Below are 20,969 nucleotides of genomic sequence, written 5' to 3' on the forward strand. Positions count from 1 at the left end.
TCCTTTATAAGTCATACATTTCTCTGGGAGATTGTGTGAAATAAAGAAAAGGGCACTGCTTTTGGAGTCAGGGACCTGGGTTCAGATTCTCTCTCTGCTATTTACTATCCTATTTGTGTAATTTTGAGCAGTTGAATTCACTTTCTAGTCCTCAATTTTCTTAGTTGTAAAAGGGAGGGAGAAGGGCATGTTTTTCCTTCTAATTTTGAATCTAGGATCTCTTACACAGTTGGGCAATTCTTGACTTAATGAAGTGAAAGGAGCTATCCAGGAGCCTACCTGGGTGCTCATTTCCTTAGAATTGCTCTGATTGATAGGAAAGTTTTCCAAAAAGCCCCACTCTCTCTAGAGCTCCCTAGAGCTAGAGAATTCTTTTCCCTTTATTTCACAGATGAAGAAACTGAGGTCCAGAAACCATAGGTCTAGAGCTAGAAGGACTTCAGTGGCTATTTAGACCTAATTCTTTCATTTTATAGATGAGGTAGTTGAGGTTCAGGAAGGTTAAATGATTTGCCATAAAGTCACATAGGTATGAAATATCAGAAAGGAGATTTGAGTCCAGGTCTTCTAAATCCACTCTTTCCATTAGTTTCCCTTTGGAGTGACATGGAGCAAACCTGCTTTCTCTGTCCCCTGGTATCCCTTCAGATATTTGAAGGAAGCCATCATGTTCTCCATTAAGACTTTGGAACCATAGAGCCTCATTCTCAAAGGGACCTTGGAAACCATCATCTTAGAGTGAAAAAAATAAAATCCACTGGGGACTGATGACTTATCCAATATCACACAGTAAGTAGAAGAGCTGTGTTTCATATTCAGCTCCTCTGATTCTCAATTCAGTACTCTTTCCACTGTGCCATGTTCTCTATCAATTTAGACAACCCCAGTCTCCACAAGCCATTCTCACTGGACATGATTTCCAGCTCTAAGATATGAGTCTCTGACTCTTGCCTGGAGTGATTGATTACAGGACTCAGCTCTTTTTGTCCAGAGGAAGATGGGGAACCTGACCTACTAGGACCTAATTTCTTTGCCCTTGAGAGCAAGAGGAATTGATTTAAAAAAACATATTTGAATCTTTTCAATCAAGTGCCCCTTGAGTATTAATCTTGGTTGTTTGTTTATGCCTCTGCTAAAGCGGGAGTATCATCTCTTAGGCTGCCCAAGGCTGTCTCTAACAGGCCAAGCTGTGGGACTGAACTGCATGGGTTCAGACTCTAGCTGCTTCTTTCCCTGCCTGGATAAGGACCCCCTGGGAATCCTTGCATATCTCATAGCCTCCATCCTGTAGCTCCCTGAGGGGATGTCATCCCTTAAAGGAGATCTGCTGCTTGTTTTCCTTCTGGCTACCTTCTGGGTAGCAGAACTGCTTTCCCTCCTAGGTCAGAAACAGAGCTTCTGTTAGAGATTTAGAAGAGAAAACTGGAGTCCAGCTTCCTTATCTGCAAGATGCTAGAAATGGGGAAGCCCAGAGACATGGGTTCACTTTCCTGGGCCCACGTCATACAAGTAACAAGAGACTGAATTTGAAACCATACTGTTGGACTCGAAGGCAAATTCTCTTTCTACCCTACTGAATGCTCTGCCATGCTCTGTCTGGAAAGCAGAGATCACCTAGCCAAAGTGTTCTGTGCAAAACATCCTGAGCTTGGAGTCTGGAGTCCAGGGTGGAGTCTTGGCTGCATCAGCCCAGCAAGCTGAACTTTGTGTTTTAATTTCCTTTTCTTTGAAATGAGTTTGATAATCCTCGTGGTACTGTCTCCTCCACAGGTTTATTGTGGGAAGCGTACTTTGTAAAACCTGAAAGGGCTATTGTAGGATATTATTATTGTCTGATTCACTCTCTGGCCTCAGACTGCTGACTCCTAACCTCATAGGTGCTATCACCCTCATATTGTTGCAGTTAGGACCAAGAAATACGATATCCTTTGTAAACTGTAGGAACATCAAAAAAGTGTCACTTATTTTTGTTATTCCTCTCTGTAGAAAGAGCTCAAAAGTCTAATAACCCCTTTGATTTATAAGGGACCTTAGAGATTATCCAGGTTAGGGATTCTTAACCCTTCTTGAGTCATGGATTCCTTGCCAGTCTGAGGAAGCCTGCAGATCCTCACTTTGAAAAAATGTTTCTGAATTCATCAAATAAAATACATAGGGATTACAAAGAAAAATAATTATGTTGAAATACATTTATCAAACTATATCAAAAACACAAAAAAATTTCTAGACCCTAAAGTTAAAAACTCTTGACCTAGTCTGACCCTTCCCTTTTACAGAAGAGAATACTAAGAGTTCTAGATGGGAAAAGATGTACTGAGGTCATGGCAGAATGGGATCTACAGTTGAATATTCCTGCTTGGTAGGTCTTTTTGCTTTTCTGTCAATATAGTTCAGAATCTGACCGGAATCTGACTCATGGCAACTAAATTAGGGATGTAGGAGATTGTCAAGATAGGAGATCGTTCTAGTGAGAGAGAATAAAATTCTGAGCTAGGATAGACATTGTGAGTGGAGTCTGGATTCTTAGAATCAATAAACTTTGATCAAGATATGGGAGATGTAGCAGAGGGAAAAATCGAAGTTGACTCTGGGTGACTAAGTGGATGCTTAGATCATCAATAGAAACAGGGAAGCTAGGGAATGGGCCCATTTTGGAGGAGAAAATGAACTCGGTTTTGGACTTGGGAGTCTGAGGTTTGGGTAGCATGCCTTTGTGAAATTTATCTGACTAGTTGTCACTGGAAGAACTGGAATTGAGGTAGGAAGAGCTTGCCATTGGAAATGTAGATCTAAGAATCCCTTACATTGGTTAAATTTCAATTCATCTCAGGAAACATTTAGGGAGAAGCTGGGAAGAAGATAAGCAGCTCATAGTCTAGGGGGACATTATGGCATAATAGAGTTCTGGTTCTGGAATTAAGGAGATGTGAATTCAAATCCCAACCTAGACATTTAGAATTTCTATGTCTCTGGATAGGTCACTTAAATTCTTATCTGCCTCTGCTTATTTATAAAAAAGAAGTAATAATAGCAACTGCTTCACAAAATTATTGTTGAGGCCAAATGAAGATTATGTGTTTGACATGATTTAAAAAGCTGTGAATATTTTATATTTATTTAAGAGATGAGATCTATATGAAATATATAACATATAAAATAATGAAGTGAGACTATCACAGTGCTATATGAAGTTGAGGAGAGGAAGATCATTACCGAGCTGGAGGGCCTGATGAAGCTCCCTGGAGGAGGCAGTATTTGAATTGGGCTTTAAGAGATGGACAGAAAAATGCAATTCAAAACTTCTTGATGCTTATGTAGTAAATATAGCTACGGGGAAGCCCCATTCCGTCCTGTGCCATAGGGACTGCTTGGATCCTTGCCTTAACTGGAAAATTCAACTCTGAGGAAGGGTTCTTATCCTAAAAATCATGAACTTTTTTTTTAAGCAAAAAAAGTAAGTATTATTGATTTCCTTTATAATCCCATGTAATATATGGTCAACTAGGTGGTTCAGTGGATAGAGCACCTGGCCAGGAGACAGATAGACCTGTAGCCTCAGACATTCACTAGCTCTGTGACTCTGGGCAAGTCATTAACCCTACTGGCCTCAGTTTTGATATCTGTAAAATGAGCTAGAGAGGAAAATTGCAAATGCTTTTAGTGTCTTTGCCAAGAAAATCCCAAATGAAGTCGGGAAGAGCTGATCACAACTTCTGATCACATCTTCTGAATCCGAGAAGAGTTACATAGATTTCCTCAAACTGCCAAAAGGGCCCATGATATAAAAAGGTGAGTAATTCCTTTCTACAGGTTATTTTGCTGTGGGTCACAAGAAGACAGACCCTGGTCTGTACCATGGCAACTAGGTGGACAGAGTGCTGACTCCTAGACCTGAGTTCAGATTCTGCCTCAGATTTCTACTAACTATACACAATGAGAGATTTGGATGAGATGGCCTTCGAAGCCCTTCTGGTTCTAAATCTATGATTTGATCTCTTCACCCCTCCCCACTCCTCAGCAAGGTGAGGCAGAATTCATAAAAAGGATGGCAAAGTACTTTGTGGATCAATGCTAAGTCATGGTGGGTCAGCAGGATCATCTTTAGCAGAAGATGCATTTAGCAGTAGCTGCCTGGAATGGGGACTGGGCAAAAAGCCATGGGGATGAGCCTGACCTGGGACGTGGGCCTGGATCTTCTCGAACACAGACTCTGTTTACCAACATCTTAGGGTAGGTTCTGAGTTTCTCAGAAGGGTCGAATCATTGAGTCTAAGCCAAGGCATCTGAGCATCATCATTATCTTGGGGGCTCTGAGCATCATTCTGGGTCCTCAGATGTGGCAGAACCTCGGGAGAGCAGCCATTCTGAGGGTCCCTGAAATGGAGCTAAAGGAGGGAGACCTTGGGCTTCTGGCCCTTAGCCTCTTCAGCTCAAATGAGGGAAGTTAGAGTATTTATTTGGAAAGTTGTATGGCTTTACTAGAGACCCTCAGAGTATGACCAGGATATAATTGGATTGTGGAGAGGGCAGGCTATATAGGGAGGGAAGGATAGATAGAGTACATAAAAGGTCTCTGAGGTCTTTTCTAGTTCTAAAGTTATCAACCTCTGACTTAGTCCAATTCCTTTTTTTTAAAAAAAGATTGTAATTTTTTTCTGTTAAGAAAAGATATTTTTGGCCATCTGATCTCTCCCTTCCCCCAAATTGGGGGGATGACAAAAAGAAAGACAAAGATCTTGAAATAAGTATGCATAATTGAGCAAAGGAATTCCCACTTTGGCCAGGGCCAAAAAGAGCCCATTCTGTAACTTAAGTGGTCAGTCAGCCTGGCAAGTGGTCATTCAGCCTTTTCTTGAAGATAAGGAAGAGGAGCTCTCATTGCCCCCTGGGGCAGCCCAGTCTGCTTTGGAACAATTAGGATATTTTTCCTTTTATGAAACCTCATGATGGCTTCCTCCCACTGTTTCTGGTCCTGGTCTCTGGGGCCAAATTGAACAAGTCGGCTCTCTCTTCCACATGTTGTTGTTCAGTCACATCTGACTCTTTGCGACCCCAATCTTCCACATGACAGCTTTGCAAATAATTTAAGACAGCTATTATGTCACCCAGAGACATCTCTCTTCATCCTTTGCCCCCTTCCCTTCTCCCCTAACAGATGCCTAGGAAAGATGGAATTTTCCCTGCCCTGGAACAGAGCCTCCTCTCCCCTTCCTCTTAGGAAGCAGGATGGGTATCGGCTGTGACACCTTGTAAGCCATGGAGTCAGGGAGGGGGAGTGTCATAGCCAGGTGAGGGAGGCTGGCGCTCTATCCTTTAGGAAGATGTGAGTCAGGTCGGTATGACTGGCTCCCTAGTGATACCCTATCCCCAAGGCTGATGCTTTTGTAGTCACGTTGCCTTTGTCCCCTCACCCGCCTGAAGCCATGGTGGTCAGAAGCAGACTGAGAAAGGTGAGAGGGACCCTGGAAGGGGGAGGCACCCCATTGGAGGGGAGGTAGGATGCTTAGGACCTTCCTGGACTTAAAGGGGACCTCAGAAAAGAATTGACAGCCCACGTGGCAAAGTGGGGCTATTGATGGTTGGCCTTTTGAAGGAAATACTCCATAGCTTAATTGGAGACAGGCAAACTTACAAGGAAGAATTTAGTTCAGTTGTTTTTCAGGTGTGTCTAATGAACTCTTTGTCACTCCTTTGGGGGCTTCTTGGTAAAGATACTGGAGTGGTTTGCCTTTTCCAGCTCGTTTTACAGATGAGAAAACTGAGGCAAACAGTTAAATGACTTGTCTAGAGTCACATGTCTAGTAAGTGCTAGGGTTAAAAAAAATGAACTAATTCTTCCCCTCAAGAAGATTATATTCTATGGAGGGAGACAACATGTATATGCAGATATATACAAAGTAGATACAAGAAGATTTTGGTGGGGAAGGCAATACTAGCTTGTGGGATCAGGAAAGTCCTTAATCAGTTAATCCATTTATAAGCATTTGTACTGTACTAAGCACTGGGAATACAAAGATGAAAAGGACACACAATTCCTGTCCCCAGAGAGCTTATGTTTTGATGGGGCAAACAACATATATATGGATGGAATAGATACAGCAAGCATTTATTAATCACTTACTATGTGCCAGACCAGGTATTCTATCCACTCTGCCACCTAACTGTCCCACAGGGAAGAAGAGACAGGATATATTTGGATCATAGTAAGATGAAAGATATAATTGGAGTATGGAGAGGACAGGCTACATAGAATTGGAGCCTTATGATGTGTGGGAATGATATTTTCAGGTATCTGTGGGAGGGCAGAGTCTATTATGGTACTTCAGGAAGTTCTCCCTGATGTAGCTCATTGAGCCACTGACCTCTCTTTTCTCTCTTTCAATGGTACTCCAGGCATCTGGGCAGCTCAGGAATAGTCCTCAGGTTGTCCTCCTGGGAAGGAGATGGCCTGTCACTCAGACACATGTGATTAGTTTCCTATCTTTCTTGTCCAAAGCATCGAGGAACCAATTCACAACATTATTTGGGGCATAAAAAACTCCAGGAAAGAAAGTGGGTTATAAAGCTGAGAAGCACCAAATCACACAGAATTTGAGAACTGGAAGGTACCTCAGTGGCCATCTGGACCAATTGGTACCTCAAGGGAATTCCCACTACTACATGATGCTCACAAATCATCATGGAGCCTCTGCTAATAGTCCTCTGAGAAAGGGCAATCTACCATTTCCCCATTGGAATGGCTTGAATTGTTAGGAAATTTTTTTCTGCTGTCAAGCCTAAACTGGTTTCTCCTGCTTCTGCCCACTTGGGCCAAATGTGATAAATATAATCCCCCTGTTCCATGATTAAGTGTGTGAAGATAGCAGTTGTTCAGTTAGTGACTCTCTTTAGCTCAATCATTTTTCAGTTGTGTCTAATTAACTCTTTGTGACCCCATTTGGGGTTTTCTTAGCAAATATAGTGGAGTGATTTGCCATTTCTTTCTCCAACTCATTTTACAGATGAGGAAACTAAGGTAAATAGAGTGAAATGACTCCCACAGCTAATAAGTGTCTGAGGCCAGATTTCAACTTAGAAAGATTAGTCTTCCTAATTTCCTTTTCTGATCTTCTGTCCTTCATCTTATTCTCTCCGGATCCTAAATGTCTCCAGAGGTAGTTGGTAGTACAGCCTCAATTGTAAAATGGGGATAATAACAGCACCCATCTTGTTATGAAAATCAAATAAGATAACATTTGTAAGTGCAATGCACAGAGTAAGCACTATAAAAATGCTTATGGACCTGAAAAATCAGAGGGTTTTCTTTTCTTCTGAGTCACCCTAGGAGGAGACATACCTTCTACCTGCAGAGGTGGAGAATGGGTATAAGAAGAAAAGAGAGCTTCAGGAGCGTACAGAGAAAAGCCTGGTACCAGAGAGAAACTGGAATACCCAAGTTCTTAGCACAGTGCCCGGCACATAGAAAGCATTTAATAAATGTTACTGAATTGGATGGAATTGGTGGAAGACATTGGTCTTGTAGACCATAGAAAGTTAAACTACTCTGAGGCTTTGAGTCCAGATGTCAAATCCTCCAGAGCAAATGAACACAGTACCTTCAGAGACCCAGAGAGCTTAGTTTTGATGGGACAAACAACATGTTCATAGATAGAATGGAGACAAGAAACATTTATTATGTGCCAGGTCATATGCTAAGTGTTAGGGATACAGATAAAAGTAAAAAGAAAGGCCCTGCCTGCCCCGAGAGCGTACATTTGAGTGGGGAACAACAACACAGAAAAGGAGCTCATGGGGTCAGGGTGGGAGTGAAGGCCTCAGGTGCAGGGGCCATGGTTTGAAGGCCAGAGAGTCAGAAGCAAGGTTGATACAAGAATGGAGGCTCCTCCACAGACTGGAGGCTCCAGGAGCCCATCGGGGGAGAAGTGGAAGCTTGCAGAAGGATGTTTCAGGCTGAGCAGGCTATAGGCACATAAGCTGTTCCAGGCTGAAGAGATATTTATAAGTGTATACATATGTATATGTACAAGTATGTATATATAGAATGTGCACAATATGAATGCGAGGTGGTTAGTGAAGAGAGGGTTCTAGCAGCTGCACTGAGAAGGATGCCCTTCAGCTCAGTCTGGAAGGGAAGCAGGGATTCCAAGGAGGAGGAAGAGGGGCTGCATTCCTGGCATGGGGGTAGGTGGGAGACAGGGTCATGTGGTCAGAACAGCAGCAGGAAGCCAATATGGCGGGATTGAAGAAAGGGAGGAAGAGAATAATGTCCAAGAAATCTGGAAAGGGAGGGGCCAGAGGATCCTTGAGAAGATGCTCTGAGAATATGGAATTCTTCCTGGTGGTTGGGGGCTAGCCACAATGACCTCCTAAGACACTGGATTCAGAAAGAAAAGGAAGAATTCTGGGTTGGGAAGAAGTAATCCTCCTTTTCTGCTTTTGTGGGATGGGGATCATCCAGACCTGGCCTGTGAGATGAATTTGCAGTTGTGACTCAGCCGCCAACCCACAAAGTAAAAATTTTATAAGACCTTTTGACTCCAGGAGCCTCGAGGGTTTGTGCTTGGCCAGAAAAAAGAAAAGGTTTCTATAAGAAATCCAATTCTTCCCTTTCTGTGTACTTCCTCTACTCCCCCTCCCTAGGCTTTCTCTTTCCTTATTAGCCCCCGAAAATCTTCAGAAATATGGATCGTGGCTTGTGGTAAGTTTGGCCAAAGAAATAATTTAATGACTGAATGAATGGGGGAGAGATTGAGAAGGAGGGATTGTTCTTACTCTTCGATGCCTTAGGGACCATCTAAATCAAGGAAGTTGCCTTGATGTGGAGCCCCTTTCCCTTAGTTTGCAAGGTTTCATGGAAGCTTTGCCCTTTAAAAATAGGATCATACATTGGGATCATCTTTTACTTATATAGGGACGGAGGTTGTTGGGTAGACTTCATATAATTCAAAACTTATATTTTAATTTTTTAAGAATGTAAACATCAACAAACATGAACTTTTCAATATAGCTTTATTATTATTCATAAGCAATCAAATTTCTTCCTTACTCCATACTCCATTCAAGAAACTCTCACTTGGAGGATGATTGGAAGGACTGGGAATCAGGTGACAAAACATCTAGCCATAGATTTTGAGATCATTTTAGATCCACTCCTTTGTTTTACAGATGAGGACCTGAGGCTGCCCTGGGAAGTTTAAGTGATTTATTTCCCCATGGCCACATGATTCTATTCAAACCCAGATCTCTGCTGATTCTGTCTGATATGTTCTCTCCAAAATATCACCCACTCCTATTTGCCAATAACTAGCCGTGTGACCATGAACCACTTCCCTTGTCTGGTTCTGTCACAAAGATCCCCTTTAGATCAGACATTGTATGGACTAAGGACCCTTCTGGGTCTGGCATTCTATTGTTTCATTCTTTGTATTTATCCTGACATCTAGCATACAGTAGGAGCTTAATAAATGCTTATCCATGGATTGATTCTCTAGGCTCTAAAGTCCAGCTCTGACATTCTGTGCTCCAAAGATGTTCCTAGCTCTGAGGTTCTCTGGTCTAAGGCTCCTTTCACCCCTGACATCCCATATTCTCAGGTTCCTCCCCAAGGGTCCTTTCAGCTCTGTCTTGATCTGACCCCCTTGGGTTTCTCTAATTCAGCACCATTTCTATAGGATTTTGTGAGGAAAGCTCCTTACCGTAAACCCTAAAGTCCTGTATAAAAGTGAGTGATGATGATGATGATGGTGTGATTAGGAAGAAGTAATGTTTGTGCCCTCCTTAAAAACCTTATTGCCTCCAATCCAAATTCTGGTATTCAAGGCCCTTTCCTCTATGGCCTAACTGATTCTTCCCCTGAATGCTTGCTCCATTTTGGCCAGGCTGGGCTGACAGGATCCCCAGCATGCACCAGAATCAGTCCCTTCTCCATTGTAGTTACTTGAGGAATTCCTCTGATCTCCATTATTTAATCATCAGAGACTTGCTGAAAACGAACTTTTTTTTTTTTTTATTGGTGGCCTTTGGCCATGTCTTACAACCTCTGAACATCTAGAATTGAGCAATAATTCAATGTGAAGAAAGAAGAACTTTTGCCTAAATAGGTTAGATGCTATGATGGGGGCATGGATTAGGAATTTTTTTTTTTAAGAGGAAGGTGTCTTTCCCTCTAGTGTAGATTAATAATCTCGCTCACATTTATGTAGCACTTTTTTAATTTGCAAAAATAAGCAGTTGTTCAGTTAGTGACTCTATCTCTTTAGTTCAGTCATTTTCCAGTTGCGTCTAACTAACTCTTTGTGATCCCATTTGGGGTTTTCTTGGCAAAGAAAGAATTTGCCATTTCCTTTGCCAGCTCATTTTACAGAGGAGGAAACTGAGGTAGAATGAAATGACTCCCACAGCTAATAAGTGTCTGAGGCTAGATTTCAACTTAGAAAGATGAGTCTTCCTAATTTCAGGCTTGGTGCTCTATCCACTGTGTCCCTAGCTGCCTCCTCCACAAACATCCAAACCCATGCATTTATCTGCATCTAGATATATACCATATAGTCCTGTTCAGTAGCACAGGATTGGTTAAAGACACTAGGGATGGTTAGAGGAAAAAGCTTGTGTTTGGGTGGAGCATAATTGTTGTATTCAAGTCTTCTCTTGTCACGGGACAGCTATTTCTGCCCAGCCTGTCCCCAGAGGGCCACGCTAAGAGCAGCAGGCTGAGCCACAGAGTGCCCTTGTAGGCTTGATGTAAAGAAAAGCTTTCTGCCCCTCGGAGCTGTCTAAATGTGGAATGAATGGCTCGCCTTAGGAGGTCATGGGTTCTGTTTGCTGAAACTCAAGGGGAGCCCAGGAAGCTGCTTGATGGGAAGGTCACGGTGGGCGTTCCTGCTCACACAGGGGTTGGTCAAGGTGAAGTCCCTTTAATTCTGAAATTACCAGATACTGAGAGAAGAATAGATGTGAGCAAAAATAGCCTCAACAAGCATGTACTGAATTTCTACTCTGTGTGGGGCCCTAGGTTTTGGGAGGTACACAGATACCAAAAAAGTCATGACTTTTGCAAGAAAATTATATTCGAGCGGCAGACACTAGCACAAGGCAGGCTGGGCAATGGCTTGAATTCAGAAGATTTCAGGCCCAGGTCTAGGCTCCTTAGCTGTATAGTCTCTAAGTGAAGAGAATGTTGGACCTTGGAGTTTAGAAGACCTATATTAAAGTCCAGCCTCAGCCATTTACTGGCTGTGTGACCTTGGGCACATTTCACTGCTGTCTGCCTCAGTTTCCACATCTATAAAGTGGGGATAAATAATAGCACTCCCCCTCTGAGTTGTTGTGAGGATCAAATGTGATAATATCTGCAAAGTACTTTCTTTTTTAATTTATTTTTTTAGCATATGCAATTCTTCCATGCATATTTCCACATTTATCCTGCTGCTCAAGAAAAATCAGATCAAAAAGGAAAAAAAGGGAGGAAAGAAAAAAACATGAAGCAAATAACAACAAAAAAGGTGAAAGTACTGTGTTAATGTCTTCTCTGTGGAGGCAGAAGGCTCTCCCCATCACAAGTCTATTGGAATTGGCCTGAATCACTTTGTTTTTGAAAAGAATCGCATTCATCACAGCATCATATAATCTCGTTTCTGTGTACAATGTTCTCTTGATTCTGCTCATTTTACTTAACATCAGTTCATGTAAGTCTCCAGGCTTTTCTGAAATCATCCTGCTGATTCTTTCTTATAGAACAATAATATTTTATAATATTCATAAAACATAAATTATTCTTCAATTGGTAGGCACCCCCTCACTTTCCAATTCCTTCCACTAAAACGGGGGCTGCTACAAACATTTTTGCACAAGGATCCTTTTTCTTCTTTTATGATCTTTTTGAAATACAGACCCTCTAGAGATGCAAAATACTTTCAAAATCTCTTAGGAATTATAGACTTTTAAAGCAATTATGAAATGGAGACAATTTATACATGCCCCCCACTTTCTGTTGTGAGAAAAGCACTTGAAAACTTTCAAATGCTCTGGAAATATGGCTTTCTTCATCTTGATTAAAAACTTAGAAACCTCTTCCTATTGGACCTTCAGGCTAGTCTCTTCCCTCTGCTGATTATCTCCAATTAAGTCTGTTTCTATCTTTTTTTATATGTGGTTGTTTGCGGATTGTCTCACCCCATTAGACTGGGAATTCCTTGAGAGCAAGGGGGCATCTTTTAGCTTTCTTTGCATCATCATCGATTAGCATTGCGTCTTGCATACAGAAGGCATAAAATAAATGTTTGTGGACTGGCTGAGTTCTTAAGGAGGAGAGGTGACATTCTTTTTTTTTTTTTTTTGGTAATTTTTTTTTCTGGTTATACATGTACATTCATTTTTTAAAATACATTTCTTAAGAATCACATTGGGAGAGAAAAATCAGAACAAAAGAGAAAAACCACGAGAGGAAAAAACCAAAACCAAAGAAAAAGGAAAAAAAGTGAACCTAATATATTGATTTATATTAAGTCTTTATAGTTCTCTCTCTGGATGTAGATGGTGTTTTACATCCAAAGTTTATTGGGATTGCCTTGGATCACTGAATTGCTGAGAAGAACCAAGTCTTTCATACTTGATCATCGCACAATTTTGCTGTTACTGTGTATACTGTATTTCTGGTTCTGCTTGTTTCACTTAGCATCAGTTCATATAAATCTTTCCAGGCCTTTCTAAAACCAGCTTGTTCATCATTTTTATAGACCAATGATATTTCATTCATATTCCATATACTATAACTTATTCAGCCATTCCCCAATTGATGGACATCTACTCATTTTCCAATTCCTTGCCATTACAAAAAGGGCTGCTATAAATATTTTTGCACATGTGGGCCCCTTTCCCTTCTTAAACTCTCGTTGAGATATAAGCCCAGTAGAAACACTGCTGGATCAAAGGAGATACACAGTTTGATAACCCTTCGGGCATAATTTCAGATTGCTCTCCAGAATGGTTGGACCCGTTCACAATTCCACCAACAATGCCTCAGTGTCCCAGTTTTCCCACATCCCTAACATTTGTCCTTATCGTTTCCTGTCATCTTACTGGCTGGAGATTTCAAGGAAGGCTTCATGGAAGAGAGGTAGCCCCTAATCCAGGCCTGGCTAGATAGGTAGGGAGTCAGCAATTCTGGAATTGGAGGGCCTAAATGCAAATCTTGGTTTTGCTGCTACTTAGCTTTGTCACTTCTTCTCTCTGAGTCTCGGCTTTCTCCTCTCATCAAATAAGGGAATTTATACAAGGGGATTCCCAGGGTTTCTCCTAGCTATAGACCCTGAAATTGGTCAGAGATTGGATATGGTGGTGGGCAGGTAATGAATTGCAGGTATGGGAAATACCCAGCCTGGTTCTAGAAGGTGGAATGGAGAGTCATGAGTTACCCATTTGGTCATGAGCAGAGACCCTGGGTGTTGGTGGAGAATGATAATGACATCATCTCTTTATCAAAATGAGATTTACAAGGTGCCCTTCCCACTATAACCCCTCAGGGTAGCTCTGCACAAGGATTGTTATCTCCATTTCACAGAGGGGGAAACTGAGTCTCTAAGATATCAGTTGAAATAGTGGTGGGGCCATAGTTTGGAGGCCCTTGAGGGACATGTTGGAGAGTTAGTTTCTCGAAATCCCTTCCTGAAAGAGCATTATGGGACATTGGAGATGAAAATAGAAGATAGTTTAGAAGCTCCACTCAGGGTAGAATATATAGAGTTTGGCAGCTCAGAACTGAAAGGGATTTTAAAGATCAGGAATTCCCCTCACAACTTCCTAGATAAGATAGAACAGGGATATTTGCTGACATTTTTATACTACCTTGCTTTACAAAGTGCTTTACAAATATTATCCCAGGTGATCTTTACAACAAGCCTGGGAAGGTGATAGATTCTGTTATTATCTGCATTTTACAGTTGAGGAAACTGAGTCAGATCAAGGTGAATTGAGTGCCCAGGGTCACATTATCTAGCAGGCGTCTGAAGCTGAATTTAAGCAAACACTTCTTGACTCCAGGTCCTCTCTGTCACCCAGCTACCTATAATCCCTGTCTGAATTTTCACTTGCAAATGGTGAAATGTGGTAGTATAAAGTGCATTTCAAGACATGGGGAAATACGCAAAAAAAAAAAAAAAAAAAATGCCTCTAATTTTTGCTTTAACTGCATAGGAACTAGCTCATATTCCTATAAAGTTTTATAGTGGTTATTAAAACTTTTTTCCTCATTTGGTCCTGTGATCATCACACTATCCTGGTGAAGGATGCGGGGCAGGAAATCAGGGAATCTCAGAGCTGGAGGGGACCAGCTAGTACAGGAATCTCTTGGACTCTCCTCCTGGAATCTCCCCAGTGAAAGTTTTCTCCAGCCTGGACTTGAAGACCTCCGGTGCTGGGCCATCCATTACCTTATTAGGCTATTCCCCAGCTCAGAAACTGTCAATGGTCTCCCCATTGCCAACTACTGGAGTTTAACTCCTGACTGTGACATTCAAGGTCTTTCACAAACCTCCCCAAGCTCATCTCAGAACACTCTTCTCAGCATTTTAATCCAAGGGAGTTACTTTCTGCCCCAATCTACTGTCTCTGGTCCTCTGAGATGGACTTTTCTTAGAAGATACCTTTCTTCCTTCAAACTTTAATTCTGATGCGACCCCCTTCACTTGTTGGTTGGGGACTGGAACTGTGTTAGCCCAGAAGATAGAAGGCCAGACTTGGAGTTCTAATCCTGTCCCAGAATTTACTGGCTGTGGGATCCTGGGAAAGTCATGTAATTTCTTTCAACATCTGTGAAATGGGGATAATTATAGCCCTTACCTTCCAGGTTGGTGTGAAGATCAATGAGATAATACATGTAAAGTACTTTGCATACTATAAAGCATTATATAAATGTTCATTATTATTATTGTTATTGAATTTTTCCCTTATTGATCCTCTAAGTGAAAAGTTTCTTTCTCTTCCTATTCAAGTTTCTCTGGATCTCTACTTATCCTCTGCAGATTTTATAGCATTTTACAGTGAAAAAATGCCTCTGGAGTCAGAGGATGTGGTTCAAATGCTACTTCCTCCTCTGTGACTCTGGGTAATTGATTGTACCCCTGCCTGCCTCAGTTTCCTCATCTGTAAAATGAGGGGGTTAGACTAGATTACCTCTGAGGTCCCTTCCATCCTGTTAAGTCTATGACTGTCATACTTATCTGTGTACATGTCATTTCTTTCCTTTTGGAATATAAACATGAAGTGGTCCCCTCCTTGGATTTAGGAATTATGTGATAACTTTCCAGCTCTCTCTCCCCAGCCCCATGCACACAATTGGTATTCAAAGAATAAACGTTTCACTGAGTTGAATTAATTTTACAGACGAAGGCACTGAGGTTCAGAAGGGGTGGGACAGGTCAGAGTCACTATCACACCTGAGCTGAGGTCCCAGGCTATGGAGGCAATCACCCCTCCCTCCTTCCTTTTTTCTCCTCCCTCCTCCCTCCCCGGTTCTTCTCTCTGGCTAAGAGAAAGCAGGTCAAGTCTCACCCCTCTCCCTAAGTGGGGCACCCTAGGGGGTTAACACCAATCCCTGTTTGTTCCAGGCAGTGTTTCCAAAGCTACCACCTCCTTCGGATGCCTTCACTATTCTCTCCCTCCTGGAGAACTAGGTCAGAATCTAGGGCAACAAGTCCCCATAGAGAAAGAACCTGGAGGCCCAGGGGTGTCGGAGCCCGCAGCCGAAGTCTGAGGACCAGGGGACCCTGGGGGAGCAATGGGGTGACCATCTTCTTCCACAGGGCCTTCTGTTTGCCCTGCTTCTTATGGGGTTGGACTCCGACACGGTGGGCTTTCATGGGAAGATTCACAAGACTCCTAGTTTCTAGGCCTGGCTCTGCCACTGATTATCTGGGTGACCCCTCAAAGCTATGATCTCCTCTCTACAAAATGGGCATGTGTGTTTTAGACCAGAATATTTATTTCTAAGTTTTCTTAGAAAAATCTGTTTATCTTAGAGTTGTAGAAAATGAACAATAGGATTCTCTAGAATTATAGAACAGTAGGGTGCTGAAAATCAGCCTGGAATCAGGAATACCATCTTCCTGAGATCAAATTTGGACTCAGACATTTACTAGCTGTATGGCTCTGGTCAAGTTGCTTACTCTTGTTAGCCTCAGTTTCCTCATCTGTAAAATGAGTTGGGGAAGGAAATGGCAAACTATTTTTAGTATCTTTAGATCATGGCTGAAAAACAACCGAGTAACCACAAGAGATTTGTAGAAACTAGAAAATTGGATCCAAGGACCTTAGAATCAGAATCCTAAAGGACTTGATGACTACTCCCTACCTCAAACTCCTGACATGGGAGTCTCCTCCACAATTTCCTTGATGGGGAAATCATCCAGACTTGGCTCTGCCCAAAGTCTCACAGTTATAAATGCCAGAGGAACCTTCCTGGCTGCAAAGCCAGGGTTCTCCCTACTTACTATACCACATTTGTCTCAGACATTATAGGGTCAGATAATAAGGGGACCCTAAGCCCCGTTTCCCAGCATCAGTAGAGAAAGTGAGGGGGCACCCTAGTGAATTTGAGAAAAAACTTCACTATGGTGATTATGTTGATTCTTATCCTCAGAATATCAAAATTGGGAAGGACTCTGGAAAAGCTAAAGTCCTAGCTGCTGGACCCAGACATGGGGAAAGACCCCGCTGAAGGGCTTCTCAGCCAGTTCTCCTAGTTCCTAGCCCTGACAGGAATCTCTGGCTTCCTCCTAGGCAGAAGGCTGCATTCGTGCGCAGTGCAGGCTGCAGAAGCCCCTTGCCAGGCCCAGAGCCAGCTCTGGAGCCGTCTCTCCTAAGGGATTCACACATCCTCTCTTTGTTTCTCACTTTCAGTGACGATCTCGCCAGCTTACCTCGCCAGGGCATCTTCTCGGCCCAAACAGGATATTAATAAATATTTATGCGGAGATGGAAGTACCGAGATTATTCGGGGGGGGGGGGAAGGGAGCAGTGTTTGTCTCTTACACAGAGAGTTCCCGAGACCCCCTTTACCTCCTGTGTGGTGTGTGCAGGTGCCTGTGCACTTGCATGGTACCTCTATGGGCCCATGTGTATTGTGAGGGAACATACGTATGCATGTGTGTGGTTTTTGGTGTGCGCTGGGCCTGCAGCTTCCCTGACGGGAGGAGGTGCAGGTGAGGGACCTGTTCTCATGAGGAGATCAGTATGGTTCTGCAACATTTACATTATGGCTGATGGAGAACAAACCTTATTTTGTGGAAATAGATGATCCCCTATCTGTTCTCTGCTGTTGGTCCTTATATTCCAAGAATGATTCTGGGACTTGGATCACCTTGTCCAGCCTTCCCATTCAACAAATAAACAACCTGGGACTAAGAGAAGGTGAAGGTCTTGTCCAGCCAGTGGGTACCCAGATCTCCCTTCTTGGAAACCAATTCTCCACTACAGGCAGTGTGCTTATTCACAGGAGTCATGTGTAGGATTTAGAACCAAAAATGAACCTTAGACACCAGCCCCCCTTCTTGGATTAATTTAAAAATTTTGGGGTTTTTTTGGAGGCAAAAGGCATAAAATGACTTGTTCAGTAAGTGTCTGAGGCCGATTCCAGGCCTGTGGCCCCTAACTGCCCCTTCTTGCTTTTATTATTACCACAGCTTTCTAACTAGGTTCCTGGCTTCCTATTTTGCCTTTCCCTAAAGTACCTTTCACACAGCTGCCAAAATCACAGGAGACAGAGCACTGGACCTGCAGTAGGAAGACGAGAGTTCTAATAGGGCCTTGGACAAGTGTCACACTAGCTGTGTGACCTGGGACAAATACCTGTCCTCTTAATGTCTCAGTTTCCTTATTTATAAAATGGGGATAATAATAATAATATCTGCTTCCCAGGGATAGTATAAAGATAAAATATTTATCGAGTGCTTTGCAAACTCTAAAGCATTTTTTATATATGCTGTGCCTTTGTTGCTGTTGTTATTAATTAGTATGGTACTCCAGCTCAAAAGCCTGTATATCCCTCTACCTCTGGGATAAAGTATAAGCCCCTCAGCTTCCCAGTATGTCTGACTCCAGGCTAGCTCTCTAAGGTTATTTCACTTGTTTCATGGATTTAGAACTGGAAGGGCCATTAAAGGCATCAAATCCAACCCCTTATTTATAGAGGAGGAAACCGAGGCTTAGGTTAAGTGACTTGCCTCTGACTAGTGTCTCTGGTGGGATTTGGGCTCTCGAGGAGTCAGTGCCATGCTCCCTTATCTTGTAGTTGAGCCATCTCCTCCCCGCGGGCTTTGAGCTGCTCACTGCATCTCCCTTTGCCCAGGCAGCCCCCACAGCCAGGGCACACTCGCCACCTCTGCAAGCCAGGCTCATGGAGCACCTCCAGTAGAGACCCCGTCCTCGTCCCCTCCTGGTCGGTCTGGCTCCTATCTTGTAAAATGATCTCTTTACGAGTTCATGCTCCCAGATGCTCCTCCTCACACAATGAGAGCACTTTGAGGGAAGGGGAGGAAGGAGAAGGAGTTCTCTCAGAAGTAGATGAGGTCTTGGAGATGACCCAGCCAAACCCACAAGGGACAGGGATCCTATCTTCTCTATTCCCCTTGATCCGTCATGGAGGTGGGACTGGGTGAAGGGCTGAGGGGATGAGAGTGGGGGGTTGTGGGGGCATCCTTCAGGTAACTAGGGGGTTTCAGTTTTTAAACAGGCTGTTACAGAGTCCATGCATTTACTGAGTGCCCACAATGTACTTAGTGTCAGCATTGAAACAGGATTCTTCCCAAGCCCTGAGCTTGGATTTCTGGGCCAGGAATCCAGAAGAACTGAGTTCAGATTCTATGTCAGACTCTTACTAGCTAATTGGGTGGCTCTGTGTATGTCACTTTACCTCTGTCTGCCTCAGTTTCTTTAACTCTGAAGTGGGGATGATTATAACACCTACTTCCAAGGGTGGTTGTGAGAATGGAATGAGATAATATTTGGGGGCACTTAGCACAGTACCTGCATATAGTAGGCACTTAATAACTATGCTCATTTCCTTCCTCCCTTTCCCCCTCTGCTTGAAGCTCTCTAGTGATCAGGATCTCACAACACAGCCCATTCCTGTAGGAAAAGCTCATTTTCTCGATTGCTAGGGAAGAGCCTTCCACTGCTGAAAGGCTCGCTCTTTTCCTCTCTGCCTCCTGGGCTTCCTGCAAGTCTCAGCTAAAATTGCACCTTTTACAGAAGCCTTTCCCACTTCCTTTTAATTATAGGGCCTTCCCTCTGTTAGCTCTTTCCTATCAGTCTTGTATGGAACTCGTTTGTACATGTTTGCTTGCTTTCTGTTGCTTTGTAAGCTCCTGGAGGACAGAAACCGATTTTGCCTTCCTTTGTATCCCAGTGCTTAGCACTTAGTAGGTGCTTAATAAATGTTTGCTAAATTGGAGTAATTTGAAAAGTGAATTCCATGAGTCCATGCTAGGAGAGAGATGGCAGATAGAAGTTGGTGTGAAAAGTCCCCAAGGATTGTCAGTGGATGGCATTTGCCCTTGCCATCGGTTTAAGTGGGGCACTGACAGAACAAAAGCTAATCTTATCCTCAGCTGAATGAACAAAGTCCTAGTGTCCAAAACAAGAGGGGCATCAGTTCCCTTATCCCGTGCCTGAGTCGGGGCTTGTCTGGGGGCCAGCTCGGTGGCCACTTTTTGGGAAGGACATTGACAAACTTCAGCCTAGTAAAAGGAGGGAGATGAGGAGGGGAGGGGGGATTGGAGACCTGCCACCCCTAGGAGAGCTGGGGAAGTTAGTCTGAAAAGAGAAGATTTGGGGCCAGAGGGTGAAGGACAAATTAATACATATGTGAGAGCTGTTTTCAACTATCCAATCAATCAACTAATAACATTTATTAAGCATCCAGTGTGTACCAGGCATCTCAGAACCTCCTGAGGGAGAAAACAGCATGTATGCAGAGAAGCATATGAACAGGATAAATTGGAAATAATTAACAGAGGACATCAGAGAGTGGCTTAAGGGTGGCCCTGTCAAAGAAGGGTTAGACTTGTTCTGTTTGGTCCCAGGAGGCAGAAATGGGAGGGAGAGGGCAGTCAGGAATCTGAATTCTTCTCAGGAAAGGACCCAAGCCTTTCTAGCAAGCCGCCTAGAGGAAGTGAGGGGCTCCCCTTATTGGACTTGTCCAAGCAGGCTGCTGGGGGATTCCTGCACCGCGTGGGAGGTGAGCCCATGTGCTCCAAGCATCCTCAGAACCTGCCATGGCATGAAACTCAAGGAACTGGAGACTTGTGTATTGCGTGGGCTTCTGGAGTTTCATGTCACTCAGATGTTTCTCTGGTGACATCAGGGCTTTTCTGGAATCATATGGAGGAGAAATCCAAGACAAGAAACAGCTAGTGCAGGCTTCTCTCTGTCTCTGTTCTTGTCTCTCTGTGTCTGTCTCTCCCTCCTTGCTCCCATATCTGTCTCTGTTTCTTTATCTTTGTCTCTTTCTCTGTTTCTGTCTCTCTCTTTCTGTCTCTATATATCTGTCTCTCTCCCTCTTCTTCTCTCCCTCCTTCTCTTTCTCCCTTCCCCTCTCTCCTGCTCGCTCCCTCCCTCTCTCTCTCTTCTCTCTCTCTTTCCCTCTATCTCATCCTTGTCCCTTTCTCTTTTTCTCCCTTTCTTTCCCTCTCCCTCCCTCCCTCCCTTCCTCCTTCCTTCTCTCCTTACCCCCTCTTTCTCTCTCTTTCCCTCGATCTCTCTCCCTCACTTTCTCTCTCTTGCTCTCTTCCTCACTCTCTCTTCACTCTCCCTTTTCCTCTTTCTCTCCCCTCTCCCTCTCTCTTTCCCTCCTCTTTCTCTGGCTCTCTGGCTCTCTCTCTTCTCTCTCCTTTTTCCTGCTTTTCTTCTCTTCTTTTTCTATATTTCTCCTTTGTTGTTCACTTTCTTTGTACCTTCCTTCCAGTTTGTTTCATGCC

The 20,969-nt window shown here is 43.2% G+C and overlaps 1 protein-coding gene across 5 annotated transcripts in view; it reads left to right on the forward strand.

The window, feature by feature from the left end:
* Positions 1–20,969, forward strand: part of ARRB1 (arrestin beta 1) — a 118,195-nt gene that overhangs the window by 58,372 nt on the left and 38,854 nt on the right. Inside the window, exon 1 of one of the 5 annotated variants that reach the window (XM_031961385.1) lies at positions 2,212–3,454. The exons of the other annotated variants lie outside the window; for them this stretch is intronic. Coding sequence (XP_031817245.1) covers positions 3,429–3,454 — 26 coding nt within the window. The 5' untranslated portion in view covers positions 2,212–3,428. Of the gene's footprint in view, positions 1–2,211; positions 3,455–20,969 lie in introns of those variants that run through there. 5 annotated transcript variants of the gene reach the window in all.

The sequence above is a fragment of the Sarcophilus harrisii genome, chromosome 3 (assembly GCF_902635505.1).
Source record: "Sarcophilus harrisii chromosome 3, mSarHar1.11, whole genome shotgun sequence".
NCBI lineage: Eukaryota > Metazoa > Chordata > Mammalia > Dasyuromorphia > Dasyuridae > Sarcophilus > Sarcophilus harrisii.